General features: G+C 48.5%; 2 protein-coding genes across 3 annotated transcripts in view; one reads left to right on the top strand and one right to left on the bottom strand.

Moving 5' to 3' along the window:
- The first annotated feature begins 10782 nt into the window (after positions 1–10782).
- LOC109736639 (BTB/POZ domain-containing protein At5g66560-like) lies at positions 10783–12377 on the top strand. The gene is made up of 2 exons (XM_020295854.1): positions 10783–11700; positions 11820–12377. The coding sequence occupies exons 1-2, from the start codon at positions 10783–10785 to the stop codon at positions 12375–12377; spliced, it is 1476 nt and encodes a 491-aa protein (XP_020151443.1).
- A 473-nt stretch (positions 12378–12850) lies between these two features.
- Positions 12851–22232, bottom strand: part of LOC109736637 (serine/threonine-protein kinase STY13) — a 29601-nt gene continuing 20219 nt past the window's right edge. For both annotated transcript variants that reach the window (XM_020295850.4, XM_020295851.4), the window contains exon 3: positions 12851–13437. In XM_020295850.4, coding sequence (XP_020151439.1) covers positions 13098–13437 — 340 coding nt within the window. In that variant the 3' untranslated portion in view covers positions 12851–13097. The remainder of the gene's footprint in view (positions 13438–22232) is intronic.

Here is a 22232-nt window from a genome sequence, read left to right on the forward strand (position 1 = left end):
AGCGAAGTGGTCGCACCATTCCGACCGAGAAGCCACCTGGGAACGCGAGGACCACCTCCGTTCTGAATATCCGGAGTTCTTTTAGTCCTAAATCTCAGGACGAGATCCTCTCGTAGTGGTGGAGTGTTGTAACACCCCGGATGTAACTTTCCATATTTGTAACTCCAACTCTTGCCATTTTCGGCTATGTGTTATGATATTCCCTCCGTGGTTGGGTTTTCGTTTTCGTTTTTATATTTTGTTCATGTCATGCATCTCATATCATGTCATCATGTGCATCTCATTTGCATACGTGTTCGTCTCATGCATCCGAGCATTTTCCCCGTTGTCCGTTTTGCAATCCGGCACTCCCACCTCCTCCGGCGCACCCCTCTTGTTTCTTTTCGTGAGCGGGTGTTGAACGTTCTCAGAATGGACCGAGGCTTGCCAAGTGGCCTTGGTATACCACCGGTAGACCACCTGTCAAGTTCCGTACCATTTGGAGGTCGTTTGATGCTCCAACGGTTAACCGGGTAACCGCAAAGTCCTTTTGTGTGTTGCAGCAAAACCCCCCTCCAAACAGCCCACAACCCATCTAAGTCACATCCATGCTCTAGGTCGTTCGATCACGATCGTGTGGGCGAAAACCGCACTCCATTTGGAGCCTCCTAACTTCCCCTACCTATAAATATGTGTCTCTCCCGGATTTCTCACGCGGTTGAAACCCTAGCCCGCTCTCCTCGCGCCGCCGGACACGTCCAGTCCGAGCCGGACGAACCAGCGGTTGACTTTCTTCTCCCCTCCCCTGAAATTTCTCCAGGTCCTATATTTTTTTCACTTCATATGCTCCTGTTCATCGCATCATAACTCTGTGCATATAGCTCCGTTTCGTGTGTGTACTATATCAAAATGTTCGTCTCGAGATGCTCTTCATTTTGTTCCATTATTCCATGCTAATTTGAGTCCATCTTGACGCCCAAATCTCTGGTGCAAGAGTGCTAATTGCTGTTAACTGCTGTTACTTATCAGAACTTGAGGATTTGTTATTTTTGTTGCTATTGATGTGTGCACCTTATGGGCATGAGCCCTACATGTGTTTTGATGTATGCCATGCCATCTTTACAGAGATTTATGCCATGTATTTTTTTGATCTATGTGGTGACTAGCACAAGTATGCAAACTAGGCTTCGTGATGTTTCTGTTTTCAGAGAGTAATTTTACCGTCTGTGACTGCTGTTATTTTGTTGCTACGTATCCATGTGGCTACAGAGAGATCCATGCTCCTTTTTGTGATGTTCAGTAAGGATATTTTGTAGATATAGTTGTGATCTATCCATCCATGCCCCTGTTTGCAATTATGGAGTGCCATAGCATGTCTTAATCTTGCTCTACTTTTGCTATAAAATATTTCTGACAGATTGTTAACATGATATTCAATTTTGCCAAGGTTGTTGTAGTTGTTTCATACATGCTATGATCTTGCTCTTGCCATGGATAGCTTCATAAACATGCCATCTTGCTGTATGTATGCTTATTTTGTCATGCGTTGATTTGTGGTGAGTTCATCAAGCTCACCAAGATGCCCTCATGATGCTGTTTCTGCCATGATCTGTTTTCTGCCGTCTGAAACCTGTTAACGAAACTTGCTATGTTTACATGGGTGCCATCATATCTTCTGCTCCTTTTTGGCTTATGGTCAGTAAGGGACTTTTGTTCTATGCATTTAGTACATTCATGCCATGCCTTGTTTTGCTATTTTAGGTTGCTGTAGCATGTGTTTTTCTTGTTCTGAACAGTGCTACCTGATGCTCTTTCAGCCATGTCCAGTAATTTCACCGTCTGTGAACCTGATATCTTTTGCACTTTTGCCATGCTTGTTTGAACCTATTATGTTGTGAACTAGATGTAGCTCAGTGTTCATCTTTTGTCAAGCATCTCCTGTAGATTACTGTCATATGCTTTGTTGCTATGTTGGAGTGTTGTAGCATAGTTACCTGATGTATTCTAAGTGCTATCATGCTGTTAATCGCAGAATCGTGTCATTCTTGTTTTGCTTGCCTTTTGCAAACCGTGCATCCGTTTCTGGTGATCTTTATATCGATTTCGACCAAAATCATCTCATCTTTCCAGTGGCATACTTGGTTTGCCAAGTTACTACCTTGTTCATCATTTTTCTTCCAGAGCACGCATACGCATCGCATATCATATCTTGCATATCATTCGTGTGTTTGCATCTTGTTGCTTGTGCATTTCCCGTGATTGATTGTGGTTCCGTTGCTTGTGTTCTTGTTTTGGATAGAGCCGGGAGACGAGTTCGTGAACGAGAAACCTGTTGAGTACGCTTACGAGGATCAATCTTTCGACAACTCTGAGAACCTTGCAGGCAAGATGACCATACCCTCGAAATCACTTCTATCTTTGCTTTGCTAGTTGTTCGTTCTATTGCCATGCTGCGCTACCTACCACTTGCTATATCGTGCCTCCCATATTGCCATGTCAAGCCTCTAACCATCCTTTCCTCGCAAACCGTTGTTTGGCTAAGTTACCACTGTTGCTCAGCCCTTCCTATACCGTTGCTAGTTGCAGGTGAAGTTGAAGTTGGTTCCATGTCGGAACATGGATATTTTGGGATATCACAATATCTCTTATTTAATTAATGCATAGATATATGTTTGGTAAAGGGTGGAAGGCTCGGCCTTATGCCTGGTGTTTTGTTCCACTCTTGCCGCCCTAGTTTCCGTCATACCGGTATTATGTTCCTTGAGTTTGCGTTCCTTACGCGGTTGGGTGATTTATGGGACCCCCTTGACAGTTCGCCTTGAATAAAACTCCTCCAGCAAGGCCCAACCTTGGTTTTACCATTTGCCACCTAAGCCTTTTTTCCCTTGGGTTTTCGCGAGCACGAGGGTCATCTTTATTAAACCCCCGGGCCAGTGTTCCTCTGAGTGCCGGTCCAAACTAGAGCACCGTGTGGGACCGTCCCTTGGCAACTTGGGTTATGTTGGTACCTGTACGCTTCGCTTATCCGGTGTGCCCTGAGAACGAGATATGTGCAGCTCCTATCGGGATTTGTCGGCACATTCGGGCGGCTTTGCTGGTCTTGTTTTACCATTGTCGAAATGTCTTGTAAACCGGGATTCCGAGACTAATCGGGTCTTTCCGGGAGAAGGTTTATCCTTCGTTGACCGTGAGAGCTTATAGTGGGCTAAGTTGGGACACCCCTGCAGGGTATTATCATTCGAAAGCCATGCCCGCGGTTATGAGGCAGATGGGAATTTGTTAATGTCCGGTTGTAGAGAACTTGTCACTTGACTTAAATTAAAATACATCAACCGTGTGTGTAGCCGTGATGGTCTCTTCTCGGCGGAGTCCGGGAAGTGAGCACGGTTTGTGTTATGCATGAACGTAAGTAGTTTCAGGATCACTTCTTGATCATTTCTAGCTTCGCGACCGTTGCGTTGCTTCTCTTCTCGCTCTCACTTGCATATGTTAGCCACCATATATGCTTAGTGCCTGCTGCAGCTCCACCTCATTACACCATCCTTTTCCTGTAAGCTTAAATAGTCTTGATCTCGCGGGTGTGAGATTGCTGAGTCCTCGTGACTCACAGATTCTACCAAAACAGTTGCAGGTGCCGACGATGCCAGTGCAGATGACGCAATCAAGCTCAAGTGGGACTTCGATGAGGAACGTGGTCGTTACTATGTTTCTTTTCCTGATGATCAGTAGTGGAGCCCAGTTGGGACGATCGGGGATCTAGCATTTTGGGGTTATCTTATTTTCATTTGGATCTTGGCCGTAGTCGGTCTATGTGTGGATTTTGGATGATGCATGAATTATATTTATGTATTGTGTGAAGTGGCGATTGTAAGCCAACTCTCGTTATCCCATTCTTGTTCATTACATGGGATTGTGTGAAGATAACCCTTCTTGCGACAATACCACAATGCGATTATGCCTCTAAGTCGTGCCTCGACACGTGGGAGATATAGCCGCATCGTGGGCGTTACATGATGCTCTACTTTGGCCGCAAGAAAGCTAATTTTTGGAAAAAGATCTGGGCGAAGGTTTCAACCCAATCGGAGTTACGGATCTCCGGATATAAAAGAAACGGTGAAGGGCAGCAGAACAGGACGCAGAAACAGAGAGAGACAGAGAGACAGATCCAATCTCGGAGGGGCTCTCTCCCCTCCCACGCCATGGAGGCCAAGGACCATAGGGGAAACCCTTCTCCCATCTAGGGAGGAGGTCAAGGAAGAAGAAGACGAAGGGGCCCCCTCTCCCCTTCTCTTCCGGTGGCGCCGGAACGCTGCCGTGGCCATCATCATCACCGCAATCTTCACCAACAACTTCACCACCATCATCACCAACTCTTCCCCCCTCTATGCAGCGGTGTAACCTCTCTCTTACCCGATGTAATCTCTACTTAAACATGGTGCTCAACGCTATATATTATTTCCCAATGATGTATGGCTATCCTATGATGTTTGAGTAGATCTGTTTTGTCCTATGGGCTATTTGATGATCAAGATTGGTTTGAGTTGCATGTTTTATTATTGGTGCTGTCCTATGGTGCTCTCTGTGTCGCGCAAGCGTGAGGGATTCCCACTGTAGGGTTTGCAATATGTTCATGATTTGCTTATGGTGGGTGGCGTGAGTGAACAGAAGCACAGACCTGAGTAAGTAGGTTGTTTGCGTATGGGATAAAGGGGACTTGATGCTTTAATGCTATGGTTGGGTTTTACCTTAATGATCTTTAGTAGTTGCGGATGCTTGCTAGACTTCCAATCATAAGTGCATATGATCCAAGTAGAGAAAGTATGTTAGCTTATGCCTCTCCCTCAAATAAAATTGCAATAATGATTACCGGTCTAGTTATCGATTGCCTAGGGACAAATAACTTTCTCGTGACAACAAGCTCTTTACTAATTTAGTTGTGTCTTTATCTAAACAGCCCCTAGCTTTTATTTACGCGCTCTTTATCTTCTTGCAAGCCTATCCAAAAACACCTACAAAGTACTTCTAGTTTCATACTTGTTCTAGGTAAAGCGAACGTCAAGCGTGCGTAGAGTTGTATCGATGGTCGATAGAACTTGAGGGTATATTTGTTCTACCTTTAGCTCCTCGTTGGGTTCGACAATCTTACTTATCGAAAACTGTTGTGATCCCCTATACTTGTGGGTTATCAGCAGCCAACTCAGATCAAATACCCAATCTCGGTAGGTGTGGTATTAAGAAATAACCGCAGACACCGACCAGGGACCAGGCCCACCTCTCTCCTAGGTGTCTCAACTTACCCTATCGTTCCGCCACAAAGAATCACTCAGGGGGTCATCGGGAACCCAGGCCCACCACTACCTGGATGGAACCACCTGTCCCTTCAGCCCCCACATCTGAACAATATCATAAGTATTATAGTAGTATGTAGTATATATCCATGATCACCACCCGAAGGGATCACGGCCCGATAGTATAGCATGGAAGACGGACAAGAATGTAGGGCCACTGGTCGTATTCTAGCAAACTGATACTAAGCATGTAGGATAACAGGTGAAAGTATCAAAAGTGGTGGCAAGGACAGTCTATGCAGCAGTATAGGATCAACGGTAAGGCAGTAACAGTAACACTACTCTAATACAAGAAGTAGAGGGAAAGAGTAGGCGGTATTGGAATGATGAAGGGGGTTTTGCTTGTGTGGAAACTCTGACGAGAGGGAAGGGTCGTTGACGTCGTAGTCGTACTGGGCATCATTGGCAGTCTGAGGGTCTACCGAAGGAAGAGAGAAGAGGGGGCAAACAGATAAATAACGGCTCAAACAAATTCATCACAATGCATGTCATGGCAGAATGTGGTGGTGATATGCTCTAACGCACCCCTAGGCATTTTAAAAGAAGAGGGCAAACATTCGGGAATGTTTTCCCAGCTCCGGGTGATTTTCGGTATTTTGGTCCAGAGGGGAAATGTCGATGTTCGCTATGTTAAGGGGTGTGGAAGGCATGCGGATAGCGTAAACGAATTCGTTATATTTTTTAAGCAACTTTGATATATAAATTATTTTCATCCGAGTTGCGGTTTAATTTTATGACTTTCCAAAGTTTTAATGATTTCCTAAATTACTGGATTTAATTTAATTCGACTTTATTTTAATATTAAATTGCTATGGGTACACAGAAGTGTACCCGGAGATGTGCAGTAGGGGCTAACAGTGGGCCACGATGGTCCAGTCAGCAGCGGTCAATGGACCCACATGTTAGTGTATGATTAAGCTAATTAACTAAAATCAATTAATTAACTAATTATTTTTAATTTTTAATTTCTCTTATTTTTTCCTGTAGAGGGGCAGGCCACATGTGTAGTGGCCCAGCCGGCCACAAGCGTGGCCGTGCACGCACACGCGCACACGACAGGGGCGAGGCCGTGACCATGCCTAGGACGCGCACGGACGCACAACGGTGTCGGCGACCTCGGCGGGGCAGGAGGCAGCGGGGAGGGGTGCGGCCAGGGGCGCGCATGGCGCAGCCAGCGCGGCGCTGGCGTGGAGTGGACAGGGGAGGCGAGGGCGCGGCCAAGGCAGGAGCGCGCGGTGACTGGGGCACTCAGCGGGGGAGGCGAGCGGTGGGAGCAGGCACGAGCAGGAGTGGGGGAGCAGCGGCGAGTGGGGCGCACGCGTGGGCAGTGATGGGCGCAGGTGGCGGCGGCAGTGGTCGCGAGTAGCGGCAGCGGGCGAGCGAGGGGCAGTGCGGCGTCGGGGCCGAGGGGGTCGAGAAAGGGCTCACCCCCATTGATGAGTAGGGCGGCGAGGCTCGATGTAGCCGGGCGGTGAGGCGGGACGGCGACGAGGCGACGGGGCGGCACGGTCCCACCGCGTGGAAGACGAGGGAAAGCGAGATGGGACCCGAGCGGGAGGAACTAGGGTTATGGCGCCTGGGGAGAGGGGCGAGGGGTCATATAGGTTGGGAGGGGCCGCCGATGGTCGCCACGCAAGGCTCGGGCGCCATGGCCGGGGGGTGAGCGCCACGACCCCCCCCCCCCTACCTCCCTATAGCAGGAAAGGGATGATGGGGTGGATTGGGCCTTGTCGGCCGGATGGGCCATGTGGCCGAGGGAAGTTCCCTCTTTTCTTTCCTTTTATTTTTCCTTTTTCTTTATTCTTTTCTGTTTCTTTTTTAAATGGCACTGTTTGTATTTATTTAAGCTATCAAAAGATTTTTGCAAAATATGGAACTTGGCCATATAAATGCCGTGCAATATTTGGTACTGCCACAAGAAGTTCGACAGTTAAATGAATTCATTTGAATTTTACTTAAATACAAATTGATTAAAAAGGTTGTTTTGGGCACTGTTTTAAATAGGTTAGGGGCAGCTAAATAAATCAAATAATGCTGGTTTATTTATGACAATTAGTTACTGAATTTTTGCAACCCAACGAACATTTTTGTTTTACCGTTTGAAGAAATAAAATTTTGACTTTATTTAAATTTGAATTTGAATTCGGTTTGGATCAAAGTGAGGTTTAGAAAATTAATTGCGACGACATGGCACCATTAGTGTGTGGTTACTCTAGCTGTACTACCGGGGTGTTACAGCGTCAAGATAGCTCCAATCCTTATCACGAGCATCAAGGTAGCTCCAATCCTTGTCACGCCCCACTTTCTTCCTCCGGGGTTTGCATAAATCAGGAAAGTTGTCCTCCTTGATCCAACACCAGTCAGCCCGCCACTCGTTCCACTTCAGATGCAAGTTGTCTTCAGGAAAAATCTCCTTGGTGCTGCTCCTGGGGATCCAGGTGACGCTGTCGGAGAGAGCATCTCCCTCAATGCGTGGAATGAAGTAATGTCGGAAGATGGCTACGTTGGGCAGTACTCCAACAAAATTCTCGCACATATGCGCGAAGACAGACATGCAGGTCATGGCATTTGGCGTGAAGTCTAAGCGGCGGAACCCATATATCTACATGATCTCTGAAAAGAAAACAGAGAAGGGAGGAACAAGCCCGCAATAGAAATATGCGGTGATAAAGGGATATTTATCTTTGCCAGATTTGGTGGTGCTGGGAAGAACGTGGGGCGCAGTCTAGCCGTCGTCTCCTTCCCCCACATGTATGCGTACCGCTCCACCATGTCGCTGTGATTCAAGGCCGGCGCAAAGACGATATTATCCCTCCGCAGCGCCGCCATCTCCTCCTTCCTCGCCTCCGCTTCCGGGTTGACTACCTTCTCCAGCTTATCTTGGCCCTTCTTGGGTGCCATGATTGCTCTGGGAAGGGCAGATTTGGGAGCGAGCGATGGCGTGGCGCGGCGGCGGAAGAACCTGCACTCTGTTCTTGCGCAAGGTAGAAGACGATTGGAGGCGAATTACTAGATTGGAAAAGAAGGGGGTAAATGAGCAGTGCCCCTCGCGTCTCCATTTTATGGGGAAGCCGTGGGGGCTGGCTCTTTCTGTCCTACGTGGCTGCGCTTTTTCAGGCGCACTACCCCTAGCAGCCATTTCAATCCACCTCTCCACATTCTGCATTTAATGTGCGTCGTGGGAGCGTGGTAAAAGAGAAGATTACAGCAGTTATCCTCTGCCACGCGTGTGTGTGCACTGTTTGGGCCTAGCCCAACGATGCCTCTCATGCGTGTATGGCCCAGCCAGGGGGCTCCTGTCGGTGTACCAAGACATGGGTGGCTTAATACCCTGACTTGTGCACAGCCAGTGGCAGCCTTCCCGACGGCAGGGCTTGCCAAAGGACAATTATAAACAAGACTCAAGACTTGGTTGGCAAAACCATGGAGAAGACTCCAAGACAGGTCATTGAGAAGTACTAACTTAGTACTGAAGATCAAGACTTCGGTTGTCGGCAAGCTCCGTGTCGCCATGCTCCCATTACTTGTCCACCGCTCCACCTCAGCGACATGCCAGTCGCCTGTCAAGTAGGTGTCGAGCGGCAGGCTGTTTGGTGAGCTCTGTCTAGGCAGGTGCCAACTCACCGCCGAAGACACAACTTCAATGACACTCATCCCTGGAGCGTGTCAAGCTAATAAGAGGTAGCTGGCCAAACAACACAGAAGAAGAGACAGCCATTGCCGGCAAGCTTCACCAGTGCGACACCTCATGATGTATTTAATGCATTTGTCCTAACCCGTCAGAGTTAGGTATTTGGCACTGTAGCCATTATTTACCCTGTGTAAAGACGGTTTTGCCATTGTGGTGACCCCTTCATCTATAAAAGGAGGCTCGTGGCTACCTTTACAAAGGTCGAAACTTTGTTCAATTACACGCGTAGCTGCACTTCCCGCGCACTTTGTCGCAAGTTGCACTCCTTATACTTGAGCTCAAACACGGCCAATATAGAAAGCAGGAGTAGGGTTTTACACTTCTCAGCGGCCCGAACCTGGTAAAACCTTGTGTGTTCTGCTGATTCTGCTCTCTGTGCTCGTGGATCCCCACAGTCGAACCGCAAAGGGGCCTTTGCTGGTCCCATAGATCGTCGTACGCACGACATTGCGGTTGCCCTACGACTCAAACCCAATCAAAAAAAAACCATAGAGTTGTTGGAAAACCAAGGAACCAATGACCTGAGATAAACTTGACATCCATAATTAGTGGAGACAACCATAATTAGTTCCACTAACTATATTGTCATCACAAAGCCATTTAGAGATAAATGCACTTTCACTTTCTCCCAACCAGTATGCCCTGCAGCCTTTCCACTAACCATATTGGCAGCCAAGACGGACGCTGCCCGTCCAAACCAACACCCGCTAACTGCAGCTCGAATGCAGGACAAGGTGGGACATGAACAAAAACCATGCCAGATAATAACACAGAGGAAACTGCAGGTCCAAGCTTGCTACTATATAGGAGTACCAAGAAGCGTTCAAGCTTTGCATATGCCCTGCAGGGTGATGATGATTATATAAGAGGTAATAGCACCCCAGGTACCCTAACTTGCACACGATATGATGATTTAGTCCCAAACTTGCAAAACTTGACCAAAACATACCTCAACTTGCACTTCATGTGATGATTTAGTCCCAGGCCAATCACAGCTCGCCAATTGGCTGCCAGGTGGCTGGACCGGTCAGCGCGCGCACTTTTGCACAAAACCCCCTGTTGTTTCCCTGAATCAACCCGCGGTATAGCACACTTGAATTAAATCTGTGCTCGACGAAATTCCGCTGAGAAGTTGGTGCTTGCGCGCGCAGTTCCCGCTCATGTCCAAGAGCCGCAAGATCAGCCGCATGCTTGCCGAGCAGGACGAGCAGCGTCCAGCGGGCCAGCGGCGGCGTCGGCGTGGGAGTTCTGAAGGCAATGTCGAAGAGCATGCTGCGGCGGAAACAAAGATTGAGGAAGCAGAGGAGGAGGACGGGGACGAGGAACAGCAACATGTTAGGATGCATGACGGCAAGTCGTACCGCATCACCTTCCCGGACTTTCCCGGCGGGTCGGGCACCTTCGAGCCGGCTGGGGTGCTATTACCTAACATGCTGCTGGGCAACTCGAAGGACCCCAGCAGGGCATATGCAAAGCTTGAACGCTTCTTGGTACTCCTATATAGTAGCAAGCTTGGACCTGCGGTTTCCTCCGTGTTATTATCTGGCATGGTTTTTGTTCATGTCCCACCTTGTCCTGCATTCGAGCTGCAGTTGGCGGGTGTGGGTTTGGACGGGCGGCGTCCGTCTTGGCTGCCAATATGGTTAGTGGAAAGGCTGCAGGGCATACTGGTTGGGAGAAAGTGAAAGTGCATTTATCTCTAAATGGCTTTGTGATGACAATATAGTTAGTGAAACTAATTACGGCTGTCTCCACTAACTATGGATGTCAAGTTTATCCTCCGAGGACAACCTGGTCGCGCGCGCCGAGGCCTACCTCTCGCAGTCCGTGCTCCGCCACCCCGGCGAGGCCACCAAGGCGCTCAAGTCCTGTGAGGAGCTGCTGCCGCACGCCGAGGAGCTCGGCATTGTCGCCCGCTGCGTGGACGCCATCGCCGCGCGCTCGTCGGCGACGTCGCGCTCCTGGTTCGGCGACCTGGCCGTGCTCGGCCTGCACATGTACAAGCGGGTGATGGCGGCCATGGCCGCGCGCAAGGACGTGAGGACGGAGGCTTTGGAGGGCTGCCTCGTGTCCTACGCCAAGGCCACCCTCCCGGGGCTGTCGAGGTCCATGAGGTGGCGCCGCGCGTCCGCGCCGGTCTCGTCGGAGGTGGAGCAGAGAGACCTCCTGGAGGTGGTGGTCGCGAGCCTCCCCGCGAACAAGGGCTCGGGGAGCGTGGTGACCGCGAAGTTCCTGTTCGCGGTGCTGCGGACGGCGCACATCCTGCGCGCTTCGGACGCGGCGCGCACGGCGATTGAGCGGAAGGCCGCGACGCAGCTGGAACAGGCAACGGTGGAGGACGTGCTCATCCCGAGCTACTCCGGCGTCGCGGAGATGCTCTACGACGTGGACTACGTCGAGTGGGTGGTCAGGCACTTCCTGGCCGAGGAGGAGGTGGGCGAGGACGAGGCGTCGTGGTCAGCTGCAATCACCGAGGAGGAAGCGGCGGCGAGGACGACGACGTCGCGTCCGTCGGCCGTGGCAATGGTGCAGGTGGGCAAGCTGGTGGACAACTACCTGGCAGAGGTAGCGTCCGACGCCAACCTGGAGCCAACCAAATTCTGCGAGCTCGCGCTGGCAATGCCGGACCACGCCCGCATCTACGACGATGGCGTCTACCGCGCCGTCGACATCTACCTCAAGGTACGTACATTCCCCGATTTGTCATTGACTGCTTCTGACAAGTCAAGGAAGAATGCGCGTTTGTCGAGTAGCAGTTTGTTGCCGACTCCATGGCTCGTGACTGGTGCATGCATGCGCAGGCGCATCCGCGGCTGACGGCGGAGGAGCGGAACAGGGTGTGCGGCGTGGTGGACTGCAGGAAGCTGACGATGGAGGCGTGCACGCACGCGGCGCAGAACGAGCGGCTCCTGCTGCGCGCGGTGCTGCAGGTGCTCTTCTTCGAGCAGCTGCAGCTCCGGCGCGCCATCACGGGCACGCTGCTGGCGTCCACGGCTTCCCCGCGAGCGCGGCATCCGAATCCTCATCCACAGCGGCCGGCGGCGGCGGTGCGTCACGCCGCTGGCCCGAGCGAGGCGTGGCGGACGACGACGGTGCAGGAGAGCCAGACGCTGCGGGTGGACATGGACGGCATGAGGAGCCGGGTGCAGGGCCTGGAGAGGGAGTGCTCCAGCATGCGAAGGGCGATCAAGAAGATCGACGGCGGTGGCGCGGCGTCGCAAGGCAGCGGCAGCCCGGACGCGGCCGCCCCGGCGGGCTGGCGGTCGAGGTACCGGTGCAAGTTCAGCACGCAGGTGTGCGACTCGCAGGCGCGCGACGCGGTCGTGTCCAGGGCGTCTAGGATGGGGATGAGCCCATGACCGACCGAACCATGATGGCGCCAAATCTCCAATCCCGTTCGAACGCGACATGTTTCACAATCAGAGAAGAGCTCGACAGTCGAGATGAAAATTGTTCCAAGATGTCACGGCTAGCCAGACGAGAGAGAGTGAAGACCCAAGATCGAGCGCGGCAAAAATTTCTCACCCCTTGTCATCTCGTTCGTACGACGCACCCGATTCTCAAGCTCATCTTGTCCGTCCGTTGATAAAAGGAAATGGCAGGGGGTTTTGTGCAAAGTTGCGTGCGCTGACCAGTCCAACCACCTGGCAGCTAATTGGCGAGCTGTGATTGGCCTGGGACTAAATCATCACATGAGATGCAAGTTGGGGTATGGTGGAGTCAAATTTTGCAACTTTGGGACTAAATTATCACATTATGTGCAAGTTAGGGTACCTCGGTGCTATTACCCCATTATATAACAACACATGAACAGAGCAGCAGGAGCATGACGTCGGTACAACCAGAGGAAACCGCATGACGATGTTCTGACAATGTTAAGGATAAACCTTTCTCCAGTACAATGACAGTTTTAAGACGACAGGGACTATGGTATGGTCTAAGATAAATATGTGAAGCCCGAGCACACACGTATGCTCAGGTGGGCTTTTCTGCTTCTGTATCAAAAGTATTAATATGATAAATACATGGGATTTAACTTCTCTCCAGATTGCTTTCTCTTCTCCTGGATTCTGCCTGCTTTAGTCTAAGGTCATGGGTTGGGAGATGCAACACCGGAATCTGGCCTTGCGGACATTGTTCAGGACCTCCATCTCCACACGCTCCAGCATTCTCACAACATCGGTAAATGGGGGGCGGACATTGGGGTTTGCATCCCAGCACCTTGTCATGATCTCCCCAAGGGCAGGTAGGCAGTCATGGGGTATGGCTGGGCGGACACCCTTGTTCACCACAGCAAATGCAGCTTGCACTGCTGTCATGTTTGGAAAAGGAAGGGTCCCACTTATTAGCTCCCACAGGACAATGCCAAAACTGTAGACATCAACTTTCTGATTGTATGGTCTGTGCTGGATCATCTCACTGCAACCCCAAAAATAAGAACAATAAACAATAAGAAATAGTTCATCCAATTGCAGTATTGCACAAAGCTATATAGTTGGAGCAGGGTCATGCAGAATCTCAGGAACACCATACGTATTAATTTCACATTTCCTTGAGAATACAATGGTCCAATGGGATGGGTCCGAAGAAAAAACTGAATGTGCCCAAGGTGTTCCTTGTTTCCACTTTAACAAAGTGCTAAATTTCCACATGAACATTAGAGGAACGAATTTGATGCTAAGGATAACAACCACTAACATGTTATTTCATCGAGATCAGATTAGCACTGCAATGGTGATTAGTAAAAATGGTACTACCTCCGTGCTTGTAGTTGTTGATAGTTTTCCTAAACTTGGTTAAACTTTGCACTGTTTGACTTCAGAAAAAACTTGCAGGCCTTCTTTTCAAGCATGGAGGGAGTACTTAGCTTTTCAAAATTCAAGACAAGTTCTAACGAAGCAGAGAATTTTAAACTACATGCAAACATGATTTTAGTATGAGATGCAAAAAGGAGTGCACCTGCATAAACATATTATCGCTACTAAATGCATGTTGTTCACTTTTTATACCAGTTCAGGAGTTCCCAGGTAGTTTGCTCAAAGAACTTAGCTGAGCTACATAGTCAGATTATTATATAGAGCAACTAATCGATTGTTGCTTTTGGACATGGCTATGGTACATACAACTTTCAGTAAGTTTTTCTCACTGTTTCCCCCGCTCCCCATCGCTCATATTTGTAGGATACTTAAAGGATGGTGTGAAAATGCATGTAAAGTCTAATTTACATACATATGTGCCATAGTCAGTCTCTTGCTATTATGCAAGTTTATTATCAAAAACATGTTGCCACCGGAGTTCTGGTATATCAGGATGCCCACTTTGATATGCTTAGAACTGCACAAAGAAAAAACTGAAGGCTTGCCAGCAAGAGACTCAAAAAATAACAAGCTTGAGCACTTCTCCAACTTGGTCATGGTTTAAAAAGCAAGCTAAGGTTGAGCCTAGGCTGGACAGCGGAGTCTGTTAAGGAAATCTAGACATTTTTGCACATATGAAATAAGCATCTAAGTTTAGCGTGCATGGTTGTCTCGTTCCAGTTATGCAATCTCGTGTTGTTCAATAAATGGAAACCTAGTTAAGACCTATAATTTTCTTTAGAAGAAATTTGTTAGCACTATGAAAGAACTAATCAATAATCTTTTCGGGTAGTTCATGGATTAGTTTTATTGGTTTTACCAGTTTGGCCGTTACAATAATTTCTCACTTCCAAGTACCAACTATGTACGAATACTACCCCCATAATTCAACTCATACTGAAATGTTTCTAAGGATCTTCATTTATTTATTATGACTTGAATTCAGCTCGAGCATGGTACAAGCTGAGCATGAGCCCATTCCCTGGTGTGACAACTGACCCGACTCAACTAGATCTAGCTAGGTTTCCAGTGCAAACAAGAGCAGAGCAAAGTCAAGTTTGCTCAAACTTGACTTGTTTGCATCCCTAGCTGCTCTGGTATAGTAATCAACAACAACAACTAACCCTTTAGTCCCAAACAAGTTGGGATAGGCTAGAGCTAAAACCCATAAGATCTCGAAACCAGCTCATGGTTCTAGCACGTGGATAGCTAACTTCCACACGCCCCTGTCCATGGCTAGTTCTTTGGTGATATTACAGTCCTTCAGATCTCTCTTTACGGACTCCTTCCATGTCAAGTTTGGTCTACCCCGACCTCTCTTGACATTATCAGCATGCTTTAACCGTCCGCTATGCACCGGAGCTTTTGGAGGCCTGCACTGTATATGTCAAAACCATCTTAGACGATGTTGAACAAGCTTCTCTTCAATAGGTGCTACCCCAACTCTCTCATGTGTATCATCATTCCAGACCCGGTCCTTTCTTATGTGGCCCCACATCCATCTCAACATGCGCATCTCCGCTACACCTCAGTGTTGAAGATGTCGTCTTTTAGTCGGCTAACACTCAGCGCCATACAACATTTCGGGTCGAATTGCCATCCTATAGAACCTGCCTTTTAGCTTTGTGGCACTCTCTGGTCACAGAGAACGCCCGAAGCTTGGCACCATTTCATCCATCCGGCTTTGATTCAATGACTCACATCTTCATTGATATTACCATACATCTGCAGCATTGACCCCAAATATTGAAAGGTGTCCGTCTGAGGTATCCCCTGCCCATCAAGGCTTACCTCCTCCTCGTGCCTAGTAGTACTGAAACCGCACCTCATATATTATTTTAGTTCTACTAAGCCTAAAACCTTTCGATTCTAATGTTTGTCTCCATAGCTCTAACTTTCTATTAACTGTCGTCCAACTATCATCGACTAGCACCACATCATCTGCAAAGAGCATACACCATGGAATATCTCCTTGTATATCCCGCCCTGGCAGCGCCTTACAAATATGCCCGCCTTAGGCGCCTAGGCGTCCGCCTTAGGCGCTTAGGCGTCGCCTAGGCGCTAGAGCGGGTGGTGCTCGTCTTAGGTCGCCTTACCGCCTTAAAAACATATCCCTTGTCACCTCATCCATCACGAAGCAAAAAGATAAGGGCTCAAAGCTGACCCTTGGTGCATTCCTATTCTAATTGGTAAGTCATGAGTGTCACCATCACTTGTTTGAACACCTATCATAACATTATCGTACATGTCCTTGATGAGGGTAATGTACTTTGTTGGGACTTTGTGTTTCTCCATGGTTCACCAAGTCAATGAACACCATATGAGGGTAATGTACTTTGGTCACGCTTGTCATTCTTCTTGAGCGGTGCTCAATGACTCTCCCATAGCTTCATTGTATGGCTTATCGGCTTAATTCCACCATAATTAGTACAACTTTAAACATCCCCCCTGTTCTTAAAGATTGGTACTAATATACTCCGTCTCCATTCTTTTGGCATTTTGTTCGCCTGAAAAATGATGTTGAAAAGCTTAGTTAGCCATGCTATCGCTGTCTCCGAGGCCTCTCCACACCTCAGTGGGGATACAATCAGGGCCCATCGCCTTGCCTACTTTCATCCTTTTCAAAGCCTCCATGACCTCAGACTCCTCGATTCTTCACACAAAACACCTGCTGGTATCGTCAAAGGAGTTGTCCCGCTCAATGGTAGAGCTCCCATTTTCTCCATTGAACGGCTTGTCGAAGTACTCCCGCCATCTATGCTTAATTTCCTCGTCCTTGAGTTGATCTGCTCCTTCATTGATGCATTTGACTTGGTTGACATCCCTCCTCTTCCTCTCTTAAATCTTGACCATCTTATAGATGTCCATTCCGCCTTCCTTCGTGTCTAAGCGCTGATAGAGGCCCCTCAAACGCCTGATCCATTGCTACACCCATAGCTCGATTTGCAGCCTTCATTGCCACCTTGTACTTCTCTATGTTGTCTACACTCCTATCCATGTGTAGTTGTCCAGAACAGTCTTTCTTCTCCTTAATAGCCTTCTGGACAACATCGTTCCACCACCGGGTATCTTTAGCTTCGCTTCTACTTCCCCTGGTCACTCCAAACTCCTCTAAAGCCACCTTACGAATGCAAGTCGCCATCTTCATCCACATTGTTTGAATCACCTCCTTCCTCCCAAGGACCCTCCTTAAAAACCCTCTCCTTGAAAGCCTGAGCTGCCTCTCCCTTGAGGTTCCACCACTTCATTCTAGCGACATTGGCACACTTATCCCGTTGGACAAGAATCCGAAAGCGGAAGTCAGCCACCACAAGCTTATGTTGATGGACAACACTCTCTCCAAGTATCACCTTACAATCTAGGCAAGCACGCCTATCTTCTCTTCTCAAGAGGACAAAATGAATCTAGCTAGATTGTTGACCACTACTAAAAGTCACTAGATGTGATTCTCTCTTTTTAAAGAGGGTGTTAGCTAAGGTCATGTCGTAGGCTAGAGCGAAGCTTAAGACATCTGGTTAGATAAAACGAGATAGAAATTCCACCAATAGCTCAACTTTGCTTTGAAAAAGTACATGTTGCTATGGTAAGAGTATATTACCCCTGAACTTTGATCAAGTGTTTATTTAAATCCGTAAACAATGAAAATAGTTACGACAAGATGCATCATTTAAAACAATAGCAAAACCAACTTAGGGGGGCATATGTTGTAGGTGTAGCTAACAATGGGTTGACTTGGTAAAGGATGATTGTGATTCATGAGTGCTTTGCATGAAGTATAATTAATTTCCTTCTATGTTGCTTAACAACTTTCCCACTTAGATAAAAAAGGCTGGCCTAGGCTAGGCCAAGGTTGGACCCTTCCCCGGACCTTACACAGGTAGGAGCTACGTGCATCGGGCTGCCCTTTTGTGTAGGCTAGGCCCAGCTTGAGCTAGCAAAATGACTTGTTCATTTTGGGCCTAAACCTGTCGCCGTACCCACAAGTCTACTGGATGTCTAGATCTTGCTTAAATTGGGCTGCATCTAGGTCTTAGTTTTTTTTAGTGACACCAAACTAAATTGTAATTTGAAGCTCAAAGTGCCAAGCCCATCAAGACATCCTAATTTACTCACATGTAAGTTCTTGTCCACCAAAGGTCATTAATGTCGGTTCCTTTTGTTCTCTTCTTTTGCAATTCAATTTTTTCCAAAATCAAACCAAACCCATATGAAATTTGTTTAATACATATGATAAGTTCATTTGTAGATCTCAAATCTGTCCCCTGTTAACAGATTTGAGCACTTCAAAATGCATGCATTTAATTAAATGTCATTAATGCGTTAATAACTTGCATAAATCCTAATTAAATAATTATACCTCAGAAAAATATAAATAATATATATTTTTTGATAGAAAATATAGACACCATTTATGCCATTTTCATGCATTATTAAACAACTTTAACCTCCTGTTTAGTATTAATTCAATTTTAACTCCAAATTGCATATGGGGTTGTTTTGGAAACCAATTGCATTGTGATTTCCAGCTCTTTATAATTTGAGTAGCGTAGTAGTAGGGCAGTACAACTTTTTTCAAATGGCACGCGTCATAATTGCTTGAGCATTGCATTGAAGCTTTTGGTCGTTTTATTTTCCTTCTATGACAAGTGTGCTTCTTCACGATAGACTCGGGTACCTAAGTTGTTGACGACAGTTGTGACCCCACTTCCGAGCCTAGGGCCAAGCTGTTGAGCCAACAAGCAAGTAAAACCCCTTGATCATACCCATGCTTCGCTCAATTGCTTTCATTAGGGTTAACTATGCTATAGTAGTCTTTTGATGCCTATCTGATGCATAGCCTGACTAAGTCACCACTTTAATGTTCCATTCCTACCAAGCCATGTTACCTGCTTGTGTTATGCCATGATATCTTTGTTGTGTCGTAGTATGCATGCTAAGGGCTTGACGTGGGTTGCAGCAGGGGGACAGACCTATCCACAGGGCGCAACGGCTTGCCTAACCTGGCAAGACCCGCTTGGGTGCTCGACCAGCCGAGCGCTCGGGAGGAGGGTACTTGGGGGGAAGGGGGGCGCGCTCGGGTCCGTGAGCTTACCCCAAGCCCCAACCTACCGAGTCATCCGCACCCCTTGGGCTGCCACAACGTTCAGGTCAGCCATGTTAACATGCCCAGGAGACCACGCCCCCCCCCCCCCCCCAGAGCGCTGACACTTGGCCCACTACCTTACCAGACCTATCCAAGGGCCACACCTAGTTCGGGCTATCCATTTGGCATACACATAGTTGCATTTGCATGTTTTCGATCTTTTGTTACGATGACAATGGTGAATGGTACGATACATACATATAGGAATGTGGCGAGGCAGGCGGTCAGCCTGCGGCCTAGCCGATCCCTATTCTCGCTCACACCGTCTGGGTCCGACTCAGAGCTACGGCCGGACTCGACATTCGGGTGCAACTCAGTTTGGGTGGCTTCTTGGATTTGTCCTTAGCGAAGGGAAAGTGTCGAGTCAATCACCTCCGCTGGCTCACCACGTGAGGTGTGCTACCCGCATGCATCAAGGGATGATCGAACATATGAGTAACTTGGTGCACCTCTAAAGGGATAAATTTATTTGAATAGCCATGCCCGCGGTCATTGTTCATAAGGCAGTAAGGCGGCCTAAGGCAAGCACCAAGTGCCCTGACGCCTAAGCGCTTAAAGTGGGCATAATTGTAAGGTGTTGGCAGGGCGCCTTACTGCCTAAGTGTCCAAGGCGAGACGCCTTATAAACAATGTCCGCGGTTATGGACGACTTGGAGATTTTGTACTCGATCATAGAACTTCAACTAATCATTAATGACTTGTTAGTAACATAGAACAACTTCAATCAATAATCTATAAAACTTACCAACTGTATGAATGCCTTGGGACTGCTTCCTAGTGAGAGATGCGAGGGGGTGATACAAGATAGTGTTATGATGTGGTGGTTAGGATAATAAACTAGATGGTTCTTACGCGCTCTCTTACCTTATTCTAAGAGACACAAGTTGTAGTGTGTCTATAGGAAGCTAGTGTTCTTGCCGCTCAAAACCACGTACCCTTCTTTGAGAAGGGTGCATACTTAGAACAGATCTGATTGAAGTCTTGCGGTGTACATCATGCAGTCACCTTGTTTTTCAAACCAACTTATTGCAGAGGATTTTATGGATCCACTTGGTGGATAGTACGTGGACTTCACTGATGTCAACGACGAGTAGATATGATGCGGAGCATCCTATGGACATCACCATGTCAAGAGTCCGTTCGGCGAGTGACACGTGTGACATCTACTTCACATACACAAAGGTGAATCATCTCCTTTACACGTGCTCACTTGACCGCTTCGAGGACGGTATACTACTTGACACTTCTCCCGTGTGCATGCATAGGTATTGTCGGAGCTTCACGGATGTTTGAGGAGGAGTGCAAGCGCCAAGGAACAACTACACCATCCGCGAGGGAAGCCTGGAAGTGAAGACGGAAGAAGACGGAGCTGCTGAAGCTACAGCGGCCGAACATCCGGGCCAGAGGCCGGACATCCGGCGCCTGGGCAGCCGCACAGGAACTGCCCCAACAGCCGACCAGCCGCAAACCAGCTCTAGGCCCCGGACATCCGGCCTATGCCTGTTGGAGATATGCCCTAGAGGCAATCTTGTATGATGATATTTCCTATGTGTTTATGAATAAAGATAGTCCTTGGACATTATCAATGATGTGTATCAGCAAGTACGTGACTTGTTTGTGGGACTATGCATTGTATGATAACTGTCCTAAAAGGTCCCTAGTCGAAAGGGCTGTGTGGACGCGCAGCCAACTAGACTAGCATATGACACGGTTGATGGCTTGGTCTCACTAGCCATGGAGCATTGGATGCTAACCGGATAATATGGACTTGGAAAGGTCTGGTCAGATTCGACATAGTCGGATCCGAGTCGGACAGACCCAACTATGAGACGCAGCGATATGTCATCTGTGAGTCTCTAGTACAACATACGTTCTATGTCCTAAGACCTGAGCTGGCACATGTACTCGGGATGGTGACAGACTTGCTTTGGGCCGACCAAACGCTACTCCGTGACTGGGTAGTTACAAAGGTAGGTTTCAGGCTTGTCCAAACCCATGCTGCGAGACATGGTCGAGCAAGATGGGATTTGCCCCTCCGACCAGGAGAGATATACTCTGGGCCCCTCGTGTGATCCGACCAGGATAAGCATGGCCATGCGACAAGGATTTGAGATAATCCGGATAGTGGTCAGCATCACTGGAACGAGAAAGAGGTTGGGCTAGCACAAGGACGACAATCTCGCCTTGAGCCCGACAACATATATCGTGTGGCAAAAGGAATGGAAGTGTGATGTACAGGTTAGCCTAACCAGCTTCATAGTCTGCTTGGTGTTCGGTATGCCTTGCTAGAGGCCGCTGCCAACTGTGCAGTTCGGAGGTGGTCCGAACTGCGACCAAGCCGGCTTGAACCTAAGGGGTCGCGCGCTTAAGGGAAGGAACCTACGAGGTCAGATCCAAGGACACTGGTCGGATGTGATCCGAGCTGTATTCGGATTGTGGCCGAGTAGACTTATGGGCTTTAGGGTCCGTGCGAGGCCCAAGTGTTGAGCCCACAACGGACGCCTATAAAGTGCACGTGCGGCACACTCATGCGATTGATAGTTTCAGCGCTGTCACTAGGGTTTGCATGTGTTGCGAATAGACACCTCCACTCGCCGTCGGTTGTGTGATCGGACCTAGCAGCCCGCCGCATGACGTTCCTCCTGGACGCGCGGATACCGTTAGAGGCGGTGCACCTGCGCCGCTCCGGCGAACTTGTACGTGGGATCGGACGACCAGCTGCTCGAGGGAGATCGGACGAGGAGGAGACGATCCACGCGGACGCGCTGTCCCAACTCTTCTTCCGCTGCACGGCATTGCGCGTCTAGTGGTAACGAACTGTGATCCATCTCCCGTAGCATGTTCCTATTGTTCTGCGCGTAGGAAAATTTTAATTTGCAGTCGACGCACCCTACGGTAGATCCCAGCAGTGGTATCAGAGCCAGGTTATAGGATTTGGTTTCAGATCATATGCATATTAGATATGTGGAGGCAGCTAATGAGATCTGTTGTCGTTGATGAGATCGGCTGTGTGCACGGTTGATGAGATCAACTACACATGGGGATCGATGAGGCTATGTTTTCTGTCAATCGGGATCGATGAGGTCGTGACACAACCTACCCCTACCGGTCGGTTATCCGCCATCGGGGTTAACAGTGAAACGTGAATCCGAATCGGATTCGCGATGATCGATGAGATCGGTCTGATCAGAGAATTCAACGTGATCTGCCCCTTC

Source organism: Aegilops tauschii, chromosome 7 (genome assembly GCF_002575655.3).
Source record: "Aegilops tauschii subsp. strangulata cultivar AL8/78 chromosome 7, Aet v6.0, whole genome shotgun sequence".
Lineage (NCBI taxonomy): Eukaryota > Viridiplantae > Streptophyta > Magnoliopsida > Poales > Poaceae > Aegilops > Aegilops tauschii.

Coding starts and splice junctions, on each gene's coding strand:
- LOC109736639 (XM_020295854.1), top strand. CDS start 10,783: ATGTCAAGTTTATCCTCCGAGGACAACCTGGTCGCGCGCGCCGAGGCC. Junction 11,701..11,819: donor CCGTCGACATCTACCTCAAG/GTACGTACATTC, acceptor ATGCATGCGCAG/GCGCATCCGCGGCTGACGGC.